The 16,227-nt window shown below is 45.4% G+C and overlaps 1 protein-coding gene across 2 annotated transcripts in view; it reads left to right on the top strand.

Moving 5' to 3' along the window:
- MDN1 (midasin AAA ATPase 1) overlaps window positions 1-16,227 on the top strand; it is a 902,759-nt gene that overhangs the window by 761,531 nt on the left and 125,001 nt on the right. For both annotated transcript variants that reach the window (XM_082250237.1, XM_082250236.1), the window contains exons 74-75: window positions 12,861-13,005; window positions 13,150-13,296. In XM_082250237.1, the coding sequence (XP_082106363.1) occupies window positions 12,861-13,005; window positions 13,150-13,296 (292 nt within the window). The remainder of the gene's footprint in view (window positions 1-12,860; window positions 13,006-13,149; window positions 13,297-16,227) is intronic.

The raw sequence follows: 16,227 nt of genomic DNA, 5'->3' as shown, positions 1-16,227 counted from the left end.
TTCCCTGTTAGGGCGCACTCTCAGATCTTTGAGTGCGTCCTGGGCCTATTGGCATCGTGCCTCCGTTGCCCAGGTGTGCAAGGCTGCGACTTGGTCGTCGGTGCACACCTTTTCCAAATTCTATAAGGTGGATGTTCTGGCATCAGCTGATGCCTCCTTTGGCCTCAAAGTTCTCAGTGCGGCAGTGCCATAGGGGACCCTTGTTTTTTGTGGGTCCCTGGCTGTTGGGGTTGTTTATACCCTGGGTTATTTGCTTTCCTGCGCTGTTGCTCCTGTTGAGCCTTGTTTTCTGTTGCCCAGAAGGTTCTCTTACTGTGCGTGTAAGGTTCTTTTCTCTGTGGGTACTGCGTTGCCTTTTCTACGGTTGCGTATCCCACCCCTCATGTCTACACTGCTTTGGGACATCCCAATAGTGATGACTTGGAGGAGGCGGCGACTGTCGGAGGACGTAAGAGAAAACGGAATTTATACCCAATATTGATGACTTAGGGTTTCGGGAATTCATCCCCTGGCCCGCCATGGTTTTTGTGTTGGAATGGTTTGGGAGATTGTAAGGGAAACACTGATAGGGGCGTGAACCGACCATGGGCTATCTCTGAGTCTGCGGTCCTCTGCAGAAACAGCTTATCCGTTAAAATCACATCTATGCGAGAATATGTATTATGAACAAAGGAATGGTGCGAGTATTCTCTTTCGGAGGGGTGGTGGCACCTCCACACATCAAAAAGGTAGTTTCGGTGCAGGAATCCCTGTAAGGACTGTTGGTGCCTGGAACATTGGGTGGATGTGTCCATGAGTCTGTAGGGTGGTAGATTGAAGTCTCTGCATATAGATAAGGGTCCTTTTTGGACCGAGTGGATCCTTTTTATTATTGGTTGAGGAATTTGATTTGGTGAGTGTTGGGGACATAGATTGATACCCAAGTCATAGTAAAGCCTGCTATGGAGCGCACAATGATGAGGAATCTGCCGTTACGGTCCGATACACTATTAAGAAGTTTGAAGTCCAGGGTTTTTTTTGTATCGCAATCCGAACCCCTTTGTTTCTTGGTGCTTGAGGCTGTGAATACAATGGGAAAGTCTTTATGGGCAAATTTAGGAGCATGTTCACCTTGAAAATGGGTCTCTTGGGCGCAGACAACCTGGCTAGAGTGTTTAATAGCCGTGCGCCACAGTGACGCCTGTTTTGCCGGGTGGTTTATGCCATTAGCATTGATTGATAGGATTTTAATGTTCTTAAGTGTTTGGGTTGGTGTGCTGTGCATGTACTCACATATCCGTATGTTCGATATTGTAGAGAAGAACTCGTAGAGGGCGTTGGCCCGGAGAAGGGTCGCTAACAATCCGGACATAGTTGTACAAGGTATCTCTAGTGGCATGGCAAAGGGTCCATTGTGTTGGGTGAGGCTGGTACTTCCTGCTTGATACTTGTGAGCTACAAGAACCTGAAAGAAACAAAACAAACGAACATCCGATAAGCATGCAAGGTGGAGATATCTGGTATAATCAGCCGTCTCCTTCTTTGAGGGTGGTAAAAGTCTACAGCCAAACGGGCAAACCAGAACCAGGCGAGCTCTGCCATGTGTGAGCCGGATTTCACATGAAGCTGTCAAGTGTTTCTCTTGCTGCATGGTGGAGCATTATGCCACTGCTGTCAGTCTTCCTGGGGATTTTTTCGCCCCTGCTGGAGGGGCAGGTTTAGGGATGATAACCCAAGATTGGAGCAGACTTAAGCCCCGTACACACGTACCGATTGTCGGCCGTAAATATTCGGCCTATGACCGTTCGGCCGATTGTAGGCTTGTTAGTATGATGCTTCCGACAGCGCATTTTCGGCCGAAGAGAATCTGTCGTGCAGGCATTAAAATTTTTGTTGGCCAACACCAGAACGGCCGATTGTTCGCCAGTCAGTACAGATTTTGGCCGACAGACAGCAGATTAGCAAGACTGGGCATGCTCAGAAAAGAAAAAAGACAAGGAAAGTTGACCATCACATGACATCACTTCTGCAGTCGGCTGTTGTTGGCCGACAAAATTTGTGTGCAGTCTTTTGCAGTTTTCAACAGACACGACAGCCTTGGACAAAAGAGGGCCGATCATTCGGCCGACGATCGGTACGTGTGTACGGGGCTTTAGGCCTCTTTTAAGGGTGGTGATTGAGTTTGAAACTTCTTTTCTCTCAACTACAATTTTAGACGGGTGTTTCCATTTGTAAGGGAGGTTATGGTTTCTCAGAGCTTTTGTGATCGCAGGTCAGCAAAAATTTGGATGTTAGCATACGGATCAGGAAACTGTCCTATGGCTCTAGACTTCGTAATTATGGATTCCTTTGTCTGGTAGAAGTGTACCCGCAGTAATACATCACGGGGAGTTTGTTGAGGAAGAAAAGAAGGTTTTGGGACCCTGTGAATACGGTCTATTAACTCCAAGGGTGTCGCTCCAGGGAGGATTGCGGAAAAAAGATCTAAGGCAAATTTGTTAAAATCGGTTTGTTGCACTTATTCAGGGATGCCCCGGAGTTTAAGGTTGTTTCTCCTGAAGTGATCCTCCAGGTACGCTATTTTTGCTTTGAGCCAATGTCTCTCCTCTATATTTTCCTCGTGGGCCTCTACCAGGTCATTGACAGTAGTTATAATATCAGAAATGGAGGCTTAAATGTTGTGGACCCTGTCCCTTAAGGTGTGCACTTCTGCTAACTGCTTGGTAAGTGTCACCATGTCCGTCTGCAGGGAAGTGTGGATGGAGAGCAGCATCTCTTTTAAAGTTGTGTCTAACATATGCTGGTCTGTGGTGGGGAATGTGGCTATAGGAGATGTCCCCAGGATGTCCTGCGCTATAGGGTTAATGTTGTTAAGGCCTAGTTCAGGGGCCTGAGCGCTGTGCCCCAGCCTCATCCTGTACTCTACTTGCCTGCAGCAAGAGGGGCTAGTAGGCGCCGATGTATGCGGGGAGAGAGTACCTTCAGTGGTGTGTCCCCTGGTGGGTATATCCTCCGGGAGGTCCGTGTAGTGATCCTGTGTCTGCTCCGAGGCGGCAAGGCCCGGGCTGCCGGCGCCATCTTGTTGACCGCCCCGGGGTGGCAGCGGGAAGAAAGCTGTTAATTTCTTTGGTCCCTTCTCCTATTTCCTTTTCCTGGGACATTGTGGAGTAAGCCTGGATGGTATATAAGCAAGGATGGATGGTGGAATCTGCCTATAAAGCTGTGGATGCCGCTGGATTATGTCGCCGGGTGCCTGAGCACAGAATCAAGCGTCCATCCTGGTTTACAGTTTTTTCTTAGTGACACTTTTTTATATTAAGTAAATATGGAGTCCCAGGACCAAATCTCACCCTCAGACCCCCTCAGTGCGGTTATGGGACCCTCCGGGTCGCAGTCCCTGTCTGCATTTACAGCAGTTTTGGAAAACCTGATATCAAAAGTGTATTTCGTTTTTAAAAAAAAAATGTACCTTATGCCTTCCCCTGCCTCTCTAGTTTTCTCAGATTCTGAAGTAGATATGGCCGCCGCGGATGCATGCCATCCTGGTGGATCGGAGTCTTTGCTTTCTAATGGTAGGGAGGATATATCCTCATCAGCAGCCGCGCAAGAAAGTGCGCTGGTGGAGGCACTTATAGTGTCAGTGCCGGAATCCTTAAAAATGGCGGATGAGTCTACAGCGTCAGGGACGCAGGGGTCTTTTGGCACCCGCAAATCCCAGACGTCAGGCAAGATTTTTTCCAAGCTTTTTGACAACATTGTCAATGAACAGTGGGGGGGGGGTGCATCAAACAAATGTTAGTGGTGCCAAAGCGCTTTAAAAGGCGCTACCCCTTTGCGGATGCGGTATCCGCTAGATAGACTATACCACCAAAGGTGGATCATCCGGTTTCCAGACTAAACAAGTCTACTGTGGTTTTGGTGGAGGAGTCCCCGGTATTTACAGACCCCGTGGATAGACGGCTCGAGTCTCTGTCCTGCAATATGTATGTGATAGCGGGCTCAATACTAAAAGCGGTCTTTGTGATCAGTCTGGTGTCACAGACCATAATGGAATGGGCGAAGTTACTGAAAGGTGACTTGGAAATGGAGCAGCTTTCGTCAGGCCTGATATAGCTAATGGACCAAGCCCTTCTGTATATTTGTGATGCGTCGCTGGATGCGGCTCCATTGGTAGCCAGAGTGTCTGTGGTGGGGGTTGCTATTAGACTGTGTGGCTAAAAAGCTGGTCTGTGGACCAGGCAACCAAAAAGGTGCTTTCTGACCTTCCCTTTACGGGGGACAGGTTGTTTGGATCCTCCCTGGATGAGTTGATCAAAGGCCTTACAGGTGGGGATCCTCCATGGATGAGTTGATCAAAGGCCTTACAGGTGGGAAGAGTACTCTTCTTCCCCAATCCACTAAGGGCAAGGCAACGGGGGCCTTCATTTACTGCTCATAGGCGGCCCTTTCGTACCTCAAGGTCGCAGTTGAAAGGAGCCAAGCCATTCAGGTCTAATGGGGGTTCCAAGAAGATATGCGGACAAATCCTTGCAAAATGGACGCCCTCGCCCTTTTTCCTGGGTGGGGGGCGCCTTTGCTTCTTTCCGGAACCATGGACTTCCTTGATTCAGGACAAATGGGTTCAGGAACTGATCCAATTGGGTTACAAGATTGAATTAGGGTCCCGGCCGTCGGACAGGTTCTTCCCGTCCAACCTTCACCTTTTTTGGTGGTGCATAGAGATAAAGTGGTACTTTGACCTAGTCAGTCATTTCTTCCTAAGGTAGTTTCTGATTTCCATCTAAATGAAGACGTTGTGCTGCCTTCTTTATGTCCTTAGCCCAAGCATCCTAAGGAAATTGCTTTGCATTCTTTGGATGTTGTTCGAGCGATTAGGGTTTACCTGGCATCTACTGAATCTTTTAGGTAATCTGATTCTCTTTTTGTCCTCACGGAAGGACCTAGAAAGGGATTGGCTGTGTCTGCTGGGACAATTTCTAGGTGGTTCAGGCTTATTCGCTGAAGGGTCAGGTTCCATCTTTCCCTGTGAAGGCGAATTCTACTTGGGCGCTGAGTGCTTCTTGGGCTTTTCGCCATCAGGCGTCAGTGTTACAAGTTTGCAAGGCGGCAACACACGTTCAAAAAATTTTATACAGTAGATGTGTTGGCATCCTCGGATGCTCCTTTTGGCCGCAAGGTTTTGTAGGCTGCTGTTTGAAAGAGACTTAGTCTTTTTCAGGGCGTTTGTCCGGGTGAGCTCTTGATGTTCCTGGTTGAGCACTATATTCTCTGGTTGGCTAAAGTTTTAGCCTTGTTGGGAATTACATTCTTTTTCTGCGTTTTTTTTCCCCACCCCTCATGCAAATACTGCTTTGGGACGTCCCAATGGTCAAGAATTATATGGAGCTGCGTCTGTCAATGAACGATAGAGAAAACTGGATTTTTATCTTTACCGTAAATCCCTTTTCTCTATCGTCCATTGACAGACGCAGCCTCCATCTTCATTAGCTGAATGGGTTATGCTGCCCCCTGCAGGACTAGTCTAGGCAGGAAAAATGTAAATGTACACGCCCTCGGGACCGTCCCCACAGGCATAACCCACACACCCTCTGCTCAGCAAACCAGTTTGTTTCTGCCTAGAGAAGAAGTAGGACCTAGGTTTCCTGCTGGGACTTCGGTCTCAGTTTTTTATTTTATTTTTTTCAGAATATTTTGTTTTAATTCTCTTTACTCACTTTGCTAGCTAGTGTTCAGGGGGATCCTCCTGGTGATCTGCAAGCAATGCCGGCTGGGGTTTCGCACTGGATAATCTAGTTCCTTATGGTCCTACAAGCGTGAGCAGGTTTTAGTCCCGCACTAGGCCTCGCCACGACGGTGCCCCTTTCCAGATGGGGATGAGCCTGCGAGCCAATGCCTCACCGGTATGTGACAACCGGGAACGCCCTGAGTCGCAGCGTACCCCTCGGCTGGCAGCACCCCCACTTCGGGTGGGAGGAGGTCTGCCCAGAGCGGAACCCACCCTGTCCATGGTATGGTTAGTAAATGTGACCCCCCCTTGCCACTGGTGGCCTTGGGGGGGATGTGGGCCATCTCCTAGGGATAATAAAACCTGTACTTCCTAAAAGATCCCCCTGGCCTGTCAGGTACCCGGCCTCTGTGCCCTGTCTCTCTCTCCCGCCCCCTCCGGGGGTTGTGTAAATGGGGCGCCTGGCATCTTGAGGGGGGTGGCAATAGTACCTTGTTTCTTGCTGGGTCTTGTAGATCCTTGAGGCATTCATTGTGGGGGTCCCTGGCCGCATGGCACGCCGTGGGCGCCGCCATCTTAAGTGTGGGCGTGTATATTTTTCCCATTGACTTGTATTTGGCAGCTATTTTCCCTGTGCTTCCTATTACCATGCATTGCCAACCATTTTTGTGTAGTCCTATTGAACTGCACTAGCAGCGTGACCTTTTTACATCCAGGCCAAGGTCACTTCCTGTGATTCTGCTTCCTGCTGCAGGCCATTGAGGAGGGTACTCTCTGGAGGTGGTACAGTACTGCGGTCCCTGCGGGAATATCCCTGCGCACTCTGCTGCTACTGTAAATTTCAGGGGGAATCTGCAGACCGCTGCGATCGGCGGTGGGAACTGTGATCGGTGCTTCTTAAAGTGACAGTACTCCGTTTTTCTTTAACTTTGACTATGGAGTCCCAGGCGATAAATTCACCCTCAGACCCACTCTGCAACTCTTGGACAGTCCAGGTCGCAGTCGCTGGCCACGATTTCAGCAGTTCTGGAAAACCTGGCAATAAAAGTTGATTTTGTCATGAAAAAGTAATAGCCGAAAACGGCCACTGCCTTCTCCATCTTTGGTGGAGTCCTCTGATTCAGAGGCTGATGTGGTCGCCACGGACGCCCCCCTAGTTGAAGGGTCGGTGTCCTCGCAGTCAGATGGTGAAGAGGACCTGTCTTCTTCAGCCGCATTGCGAGAACGCGCTTTGGTGGAAGCCCTTATTATTTCAGTGAGGGAAACTTTGAAATTGGCTGATGAGCCCACACTAGTAGCGACATGGGTGGCCTTTGGCTCCCACAAGACCTAAAAGTCTGACAAGGTTTTTCCCTGTCCTGAGACTTTTCATGATATTGTGAATGAACAATGGTGACGCGTGAAGCACGTGCTAATTGTGCCAAAACGCTTTAAACGCCGGTATCCTTTTGCTGATACGGTCTCCAACTGTTGGATGGTGCCACGTAAGGAGTACCACCCTGTTTCCAGGTTGAACAAATCTACCATTGTGCCTATGGAAGATTCCCCGGTTTTTACGAATCCAGTGGACAGGCGGGTGGAATCCCTTTCCCGCCATCTTCCCGTGTTGGCGGGTTCCATTTTGAAACAGTCTTTGTGTCTGTTTTTGTATCACAGACAGTTATGGAATGGATTAGGGTTCTGAAAGGGATCTTAGACCCTGATGTAGTTCCCTCAAAACTCATGTAACTTGTGAACCAGATGGCCCAGGCCCTGGTGTTCCTGTGTGATACGCCCCTGGTTGTGGCTCCCCTGGCGGCCAGAGTTTCAGCTGTGGGGTTTTCCCTATGGCGCATGGTTTTGCTGAATAGCTGGTCGGCTGGTCAGCCTCCAAGAAAGCCCTGACGGATCTCCCTTTTCTGGGAGAGCGTTTGTTTGGCGACTCACTAGATGAGTTGATCAAGGGTCGAGTACTCTTCTTCCTTAATCCTCTAAAAAACCTCCCGTGCTAAGCGGGTCCTTTCTTTCTTGATTGGAGACTCTGTCTAAAACTGCAGAAGATGTCCCAATGTGTGTCAGACACACACTGCTGTCAAAGCCGTCTCCTGTAAAGAAAATGAGTGTCCCACCGGCTTTGATAGCAGTGTGTGTCTGCCGACACACATTGGGACATCTTCTGCAGTTTTAGACAGTGTCTCCAATTGTCTGGTTTTACCCCTATGTTCTGGTCCTGCTCTGGGGTTTTGGATCCTGTTGGAGAGAGGGTTTTGCGGGGGGGACCCCAGGACCATCTCTCCTTGCTCATCTCTTCTTCGCTGCTGCCAATTATCCGGTCCTTTTTTTCAAAATCCTGATTGCTAGATTTTTCATTGGCTTTTATGATGTGATCACAAGACATTTTGTCATTTTGCTGTGTCTACAATCAGTTTAAAATCAATTTCCTCTATGTATTTTGTCATCACATCATGCTTTTGACATTTTAATGATTATTTATTAAAAAAAAATTTTTTTAATATCTTTTCATAAAATACTTGATTGACTTTTGCCTGTAGGTCGTTCTAGTCCCACCCTGTGGGGAACTAGATCCTCCATGGAGACTTCCTCTGCGGGAAGATCTGATGTCTTAAGGACCGATCTTCCATCCTGCTTTACAGTCGCTGGCTTTAACAGCTTGGCTGTTGAAAGCAAGGTGTTGAGGGATAGAGGCCTTTCTGACTCTGTGATTCCTACCCTTTTGAAGTCCAGGAAGTCGACGTCCAGGAAGATCCATCATCGTACGTGGCAATCATACATTTCATGGTGTGAATCGCTGCAGCTGCAACCTCGCTTGTTTTCTATAGCTAGGGTTTTGCCCATTTTACTCAAAGGAGTTGAGCAGCACCTGGCGCTGGGTACTATCAAAGGTCAGGTGTCGGCCTTGCCTATTTACTTCTTACGTCCGTTGGCTACTAAAGTAGTTTGATTCTCACTTTTATTCAGGGGGTGCGTCATCTGGCTCCTCCAAGGAGATCTCCGTTACCCCCGTGGGATCTCAATCTGATTTTGTCTGTTCTTCAAAGGCCTCCTTTTGAGAATCTATAGGAAATTTCTCTGCTTTCCTTGTCGCAGAAGGTTGCCTTCCTAGAGGCTATTACTTCGGCTCGCAGAGTATCTGAATTGGCAGCGCTGTCCTGTCATTCACCTTATTTGGTGGTCCACAGGGATTAAGTGAACCTCCGACCTTATCCGTCTTTTCTCCCTAAGGTGGTGTCGGATGTTCATCTTAATGAAGACATCATGTTGTCTTATGTCCTAAGCATCCGAAGGAATTTGCCTTGCACTCTTTGGATGTGGTTCGGGCGATAAGAGTTTATCTGACGGTTACTGAGTTCTTTATACAATCTGACTTTGTCCTTACGGACGGTCCTCGCAAAGGTTTGGCTGCGTCTGCTGTGACCATTTCGAGGGGGATGAGGCAGACGGTTTTTCAGGCTTATTCACTCAAGGGTCAGGTTCCCCCTTTCTCTGTGAAGGCTCATTCTACTAGAGCACTGAGTGCCTCTTGGGCTTTTCAGGCCTCTGTTGTACAAGGTTGTAAGGCAGCGACTTGGTCATCTCTGCACACCTTTACAAAATTCTACAAGGAGGATTTGTTCTCTTCGGATGCCTCTTTTGGCCACAAGGTTTTGCAGGCTGCGGTTTCATAATAATATTCATAATGTTTTTTGTTTCTCTTCAGGGTCTTTAACCTGGGTGAGCTTCTGTTTGGTTGAGCTCCATGTTACCCAGTGGGCTAAGTTAGCCTTGGAGTTTACGTTACTTTCTGGTTGCGTTCTTCCCACCCCTCATGCCTACACTGATTTAGGATGTCCCATTCAGCTAATAAAGATGGAGGCTGCGTCGGTCAATGGACGATAGAGAAAACAAGTTTTTTATACGATCTTACCGTAAAAAAATTTTCTCTGAAGTCCATTGATATGGGGATGTTTTTTTTTTTTTTTTCACTGCTTACAACTAAACTGGTTTTCTGAGCAGAGGGTGTGTGGGTTATGCCTGTAAGGATGGCCCTGTGGGCATGTACATTTACATTTTTCCTGCCTAGACTACTCCTGCAGGGGGCAGCATAACCCATTCAGCTAATGAAGTTGGAGGCTGCGTCTGTCAATGGACTGCAGATAAAAAGATTTTACGGTAAGATCTTACAAAAATCTTGGTTTCTCTGAAGTTCATTGACAGAACTCTATCTTGAGTGGGTTGTGTTTTTTTCTCTAAATGCTGCTTGCAATGGAACTGAAGCCTATTGCAGAGTGTGTACAGAGTGTGTGGGTGTATGCCTGCAGGGACGGCACCATAGGCTTGATAAAGCTTTTCTCCTATATGGAGCTGCTTCTGTCAATGAACTTCAGAGAAATGGATTTTACGGTAACACGAAAATCCAGTTTTTCCTTGTGCTTGCACGTTTCTTGGTCAGAAAAATGTAACTGTTTTTTGTATTTTGGCCTGTAAGGCTCCTTTCACACGGGCGTTCAGTTTTTTGTGCCCGATTAGTTCCTTTTTTTGAAACTGACACGGATGACACTTGTGTCATCCGCTCCGTATGTCCGTTTTTCATCCCATCTGTTTGCGGATGAAAAACTGACATAATGTATCTCTATGTAAATACGGATGTCAGCAGATGACACCTGACATCTGTTTTTGCATCTGTTACGTTTTTTGAACGGAAGAAAAAAATAGGCTTCTCTTCCGTTCCAAAAAACTGAACGGAACGGACGAAAAACGGATGTCAGTGGATGATCATCCGCTGACATCCGTATTTACATAGAGATACATTATGTCAGTTTTTCATCCGCAAACGGATGGGATGAAAAACGGACATACGGAACGCCCGTGTGAAAGAGCCCTAAGAATATTTAATAATAATATCTCGCGCTCGTACTTCATTATGTCAGAAATTTATACTGCTCTGAATATAACCGTGTCTATGGTTAATAAGCAAAGCTCTATGAGGAAGGAGAATCTTCACCTATTTCCACAAATCAATATGTAGTGAATTCTTTTTAATTGATTAATTTCTTTTTAAAAGCATATACCAATCTCAGTGAGTACAGTCTACAGTAAGGAATATATATAAAATATTCACAAGACGTGTAATCACAATATATGATCAAAAATGAAAATCACACAAAGAAACAACTCTACATAAAATACAAACTTAAAACAATGATGTTTAGCTCAATAATGAAAGTGAAACTGAAACAAAGTGAAAGCAAAACGAAAGCAAGATTACCATTTCTCCAGGTATAGCATAAACCATAAGTAAGTGTTCTATATAAACAGACCACAATTGTCTGCGAATCACACGGCCGAAAGTCATTCCACTGCAGATGGAGCGAGAATAACCCAAGCAAAACGGAAGACTAAAATCGCAATAATGCGCTGAATCTGATATTAATAAAAGTGTATAAAAACAAAAATCCGCTTTTTAGAGAAAAATCTACTATGGTTTATACGGCTGGGATTGTAATCTTATTACCCTTAAATATGCAATATAAAACATATAAGGAAGGAATAAACAATATTGAATAAAATCAAATAATATAGCAAGGCATATTTACCACACTTAAGATGGCTGTTAGCTTCAAATGGTCGTTACCAGAGTCCTAAGATGGGTGCCTTTCTTAAGATGGTGGATAGTGAGGGAGGAGTTTCGTTTGGCGTCCCTCAAAGTTTCAGATGAATGATGGAGCAAGATGGAGTATGTCTGGATGAGTATATCGAGGGATGTAGTAGTGTGTGTGATGTATGTGTATTGTATGTTGTCAGTAGTGATGTGTGTCTGCTCTCTCATCTGGGTTGTTCTTTTATATGGTATGAACAAAGGGCTATTAAAATTACCATAAGTTAAACCCAGAGGGATGAAACATTATCCCCATTGGTTGGGATATTCTATACCTTAACTGGTGAGGTCAAAGCCTCACCTCTCCTGATAATTAACCCAATGTATGATAATAAAATTAAAGGATGATTCCTCTATATTTAAGATTAATCATATAACACAACATAAAACTTTGTCCATACCAGTACATACATAAATGTCAATCTGTATCTCCATCATTCACCTTGGCAAGTAACGCCATTTCAATAATAATTATTTTTAATACAATATAATATTTCTATATGGGAAATATCTAAAATACCCCAAGACTGCATTTGGTATTTCGTCTACAGGAGGCAGTATTGCACTGTTCATTAAATTTCGTGCTTAACATACGTCACAACATACAATGGCCTACTATAAAAGGTGACCTTATTGACCTATGGCCAGTGAAAGTCCATTACTTTGAATTCTGACATAACAGTCAGACATAGCGTCTAGGACTGGAAGATCTATGATACCTTGAACACTTAAACACAAACTTCTCTGAAATAAGGTAATTAGTGACAAGATACATATGTTCTTACACTTAATAGAAAGAATAATTCCAAGTAAGATTACTACTGTAAGAATATAAACCCAAAATGTGATATAACATTCCTAAATATATATGTATATGCCTTACATAATATAATGACATAATTATGGCTAATATCTTCACACATAATGATGTATCTTTTAAAACTTATAGTTTAAATGCACCTATTGTTCATCTTTAGAATACAGACAATTAAGGAGACATCACCCCCTTAACATAGCGTCAGCTTGTCTGAGTCTTATCTAAAAGAACGTCAGTTTTCCACTTATTTATGCCCAAAGAAAACAGAGACATCTGCTGAAAGTATAAGACCCTATTGTAAAAGAAAGTTTGCAACAGAACATATATGAACTTTCTTTCACCTTAAAACAAGATGGAAGTTAAACTCTTCAGAATCTTATATGACTGAATATACATGGCTTTTTAAATCCATTTTTTTTTACCTATTATTATTTTAATCACCCCCAATAATCCCGACAGGCCTTCACCAAAGTTCACCTTTCAGAGCACGTTGCACCATAATTTGAGTGTAACATGCTCCAGACCTACACCCCAGATCCCAATACTCAGTCATCAAAATTTGTTTATTGTGGATATGTGGTTTTACAAGCATTTGTCTTTTTTTTTTTTTTTTTTTTCATGTTCATTTTTGATTTTAAAGTAGGATGGTATGTCTTGCTAAAATCACTTATTATATGCGTTCATTCGCACATTTGTTTTTACAGATAAACTGTGGGGAGGATGTTTATTCTTCAGAGTCTCTTCAGCATCGCCTGCCTAAATTGACGAAGAAGATGAGGAAACTGTGCACTACATTTATAAAGAAGAGCCAAATGCCAGCATTGTTTGAAAATCTCAGTGAATTTATAGGCATGTATATTGTCTCTTCCAGTTTTTTCTCATTGTGTGCAATTTTTCTTTGATGGTTCAAGCATGTTACTATTTAGTTAAAAATCACCACCATATTGAGCCATAATGTGATTATTCAGCCTGGGGTATCTGATTTAATTGCAGAAGGTGTCACAGAGTCTGTGAAAGAGCTTCAGAATCTTAAAGTAAACCAAACCGCTGAAAAAGAGAAGCAGAAGTCTGAGGCCAAGAACATCCTTTTGCAGAAGCAGAGAGCTCTATCTGAACTTTTCAAAATGCTAGCCAGATGTGGTGAGTAAATTCTCCTTTGCATTTGTTACATTTTTTTTTATGCATGCACCTTACCTTGTTTTGCATTTGGGTAATTAATAGTGGTTGTAAACCCTCTCTTATACCCAGTGAAGTGAACAACCTCAGATGATACAGAGAGATAAAGCAAATCCTCCTACATAAGTTTTACATGTATATATGCTGTTTTTCCTTTTCTACACTCTTTGGAAAGTGCTAATTTTGTTAAAAATCTTTCTTCCTGTTTTCAGCAGCACATAGGGGTGGGTGTTGATTCTGGACATGCTCCGTGTGATAGCTGAGGAATAATGTATAATGAGTGTGTGATAGCTGATTGGAGGAAAGGCACACACCCCCCACTCCAGATAGGCAGAGGAACACATTTACATGCAGAGCTATACTGTGAATAGACCAGCTCCCTGCGTATCTATCTCTAAGCACCCTCAGTGACACAAATTTCCAGCTGCTTTTATCTCATGTGTTGCATAACTTGTCAGAAGCGACTAACGGAGGAACAGACCAGCAGAAAGACACTGCACTGAAGGCTTTTGGAGAGCGATAAGTAAACACTACAGATAGGTCAGATTTCATGAATGGGGTTTACAACCAATTTAATGATTTAGGGTTTTTGTACATTGATAGATAGGTTCACCTTTGGGAACATGCTACTTGTTCCACCGTTTTTTAGGTGGAATATGTTCCCACTGCTGCAGCCTCTTCCTGACCCAGCCTCTAGTGACAGCGAGCTGGGGATCTTCTCTCCGAACTCACGGTCACAGTTTAAAAAAAAAAAAAAAGCGGCCATGCCGGGCTCTGCCCACCCAGACACATCATTAATTTAGAGTTTTGTGAATGGGAGAACTACAAGTACTGACAGCCTTTGCGGCTGTTGGCTTGTAGTTCTCAGTGAACTACCAGCTCTGAGGGCTCTTGGTAGTTTGTTTCTTCCTGTCATTGTGTAACTGCCGACTTGTGCGAGCAGACAACTTACCCTGACAGTCTGCAGGAGTCCTGCATTGCACCCTGCATTCTTATCCTTCAATAAACTTTGTTTCGTTTTTTTTTTTTTTTTTTTTCTTTAACAGCTTTTCGTTATCCTTTTGCCGTTCCTATGAGTTTATTCAATTATTCACTACATTGATACCTTGTTCAGAGTAAATGCTTACAGTTGTCAGTTATTGGTATGTCAAATCAATGGGTGTAAATAAAGCAAGATTCTAAGGCACATCCAAAATAAGGCTTTTCTTCTTTACAATTCAGTGACTGTTTAGTTAAATTTTGTTGTAAATAATTGCAGTTGATTTTTTTTCTTTTGAATGCTCTGGTATTGTTCATGTGATAGAGAAGCCCTTCTTGTAGGAGTGGTCAGCAATACTGGAAAGTACCAGGCTGGAACAATTTCAAAACTCCTAGCTGGCTGGTGTTTGCGTGAAGCTGAATGTTAAGTACTGGATGGGGATACTTTTTCTTAAAAAAAAAAAAAAAAAATGATTTCTTCCGTTCATTGACGGACAAAGTTTCTGATCTTTATAACCATTGGGTTATACTGCCCTCTACAGGAGTAGGACAATAGGCAGTAAAAGAATCTGGCAATGCCTATGGTCAGTCCAGGGGGGTATACTCCCTCTCTCTGCTATAGGTACTCAGTTTTTTTTTCCACCTAGTCAGGAGTAAGGACCTAGTTCCTTGCTGGGATTTCTGGTCCTGGCTAATTTCTTCTTTAGATAGAAATTTTTTCTACTGTATTTTTCCTGTGAGGTCTACAATCAACTGCTGGAGTGGGCAATGGGCTGGACAATCTAGATCCATTGGTCACCCCAGTCTGGCCAGCTAACGCGTGCAGACCTTTCCTCCGCGCTAGGTCGGCCAAGACAGAGCCCCACTGGACAGGGGCTGACCTGCAAATTAAATGCCTCGTGAGGTTGCATACGACCGGGTCTCGGCCCGAGTCGCAGCGTTCCTTCTGGCTAACAGCCCCCTATTTTGATGGAGAGGGGTTCTGTCTGGAGCGGTGCCCACCCGGTTACTGGTATGGTGAGAAGCTGCCCCCCCTCCTCCCTGGATGTGGGCCCCTCCTTGGGACAGTCGGACCCTCTGGTTCCCCTCCTTCCCGTCAGGCACCCCCCTTTCATCTGTCCCCCCATCCTACCCCTTTCACTTATGCTGGGGCTGTTTGGGTGGTCTGGTCCAATTCCCTGGGTCGGGGCAGGGCGCTATACTGGCACTGGGGGGTGCTCCTCTGGCGTCTGGATGATCGGCTGTATGGGGGGGTTGTACCTAGTGGGGGCTCCTGTCAGGACCCCCTGTCCTGCCTGTGTCTTTCCTTGAGGCCTAGGGATTCCTCCTGGGTCCCTGGAAGTCTTGTGGTGCCTCCATTTTGTTGTGACCTGTGTGTTTCTATGCACGGTGGCCATGTTTTTGTAGTCTGGATGCCATTTTGCAGTGGTTTGCCATTGAAAATAGTGGCGGCCATGGCAGTGGAGTTCTGTGAGCGGTGATTTCAGAGATGGAAGCCCCTCCTCATCCCCTGGTGCTGACTCCTGAATCTTTTGACTTCCTGATCGCCACGCGTGCAGTGCAGATTATCCTGGTGGCTGCAGGTGCCTGTTTCTGCTGGGTGGTGAGTCTGGTGGGGTTCTCTCCCTCTCTGCTGAGGATCGCTTGGTGCTTTGTGCCTTACAACCGAGTGGTGCTGCCAGCGCGATTGGGGTTGTCCCTTGCAGCGTTTTACACCATTTTGTGGGGTCCCACTGGTGACTCATGGAGTCTTTGGAGCACATCTGCCCACCTGATCCCCTCTCTGAGGCTGAGGGGCCCTCTGGGTCCCAACCATCCACCCCCCCCCCCCCGTCTCATCAGATTCTGGAATCTAATTTGGCCGCCGCGGACGTGGTTCACCCTGCTGGGTCTGCAGTCCTCTGATAATGAGGATGA

The sequence above is a fragment of the Pelophylax lessonae genome (assembly GCF_965119305.1).
Source record: "Pelophylax lessonae genome assembly, chromosome: 3".
Lineage (NCBI taxonomy): Eukaryota > Metazoa > Chordata > Amphibia > Anura > Ranidae > Pelophylax > Pelophylax lessonae.
The sequence above is the reverse complement of the archived record's forward strand: the minus strand, read 5'-3'. Positions and strand labels throughout refer to the sequence as shown.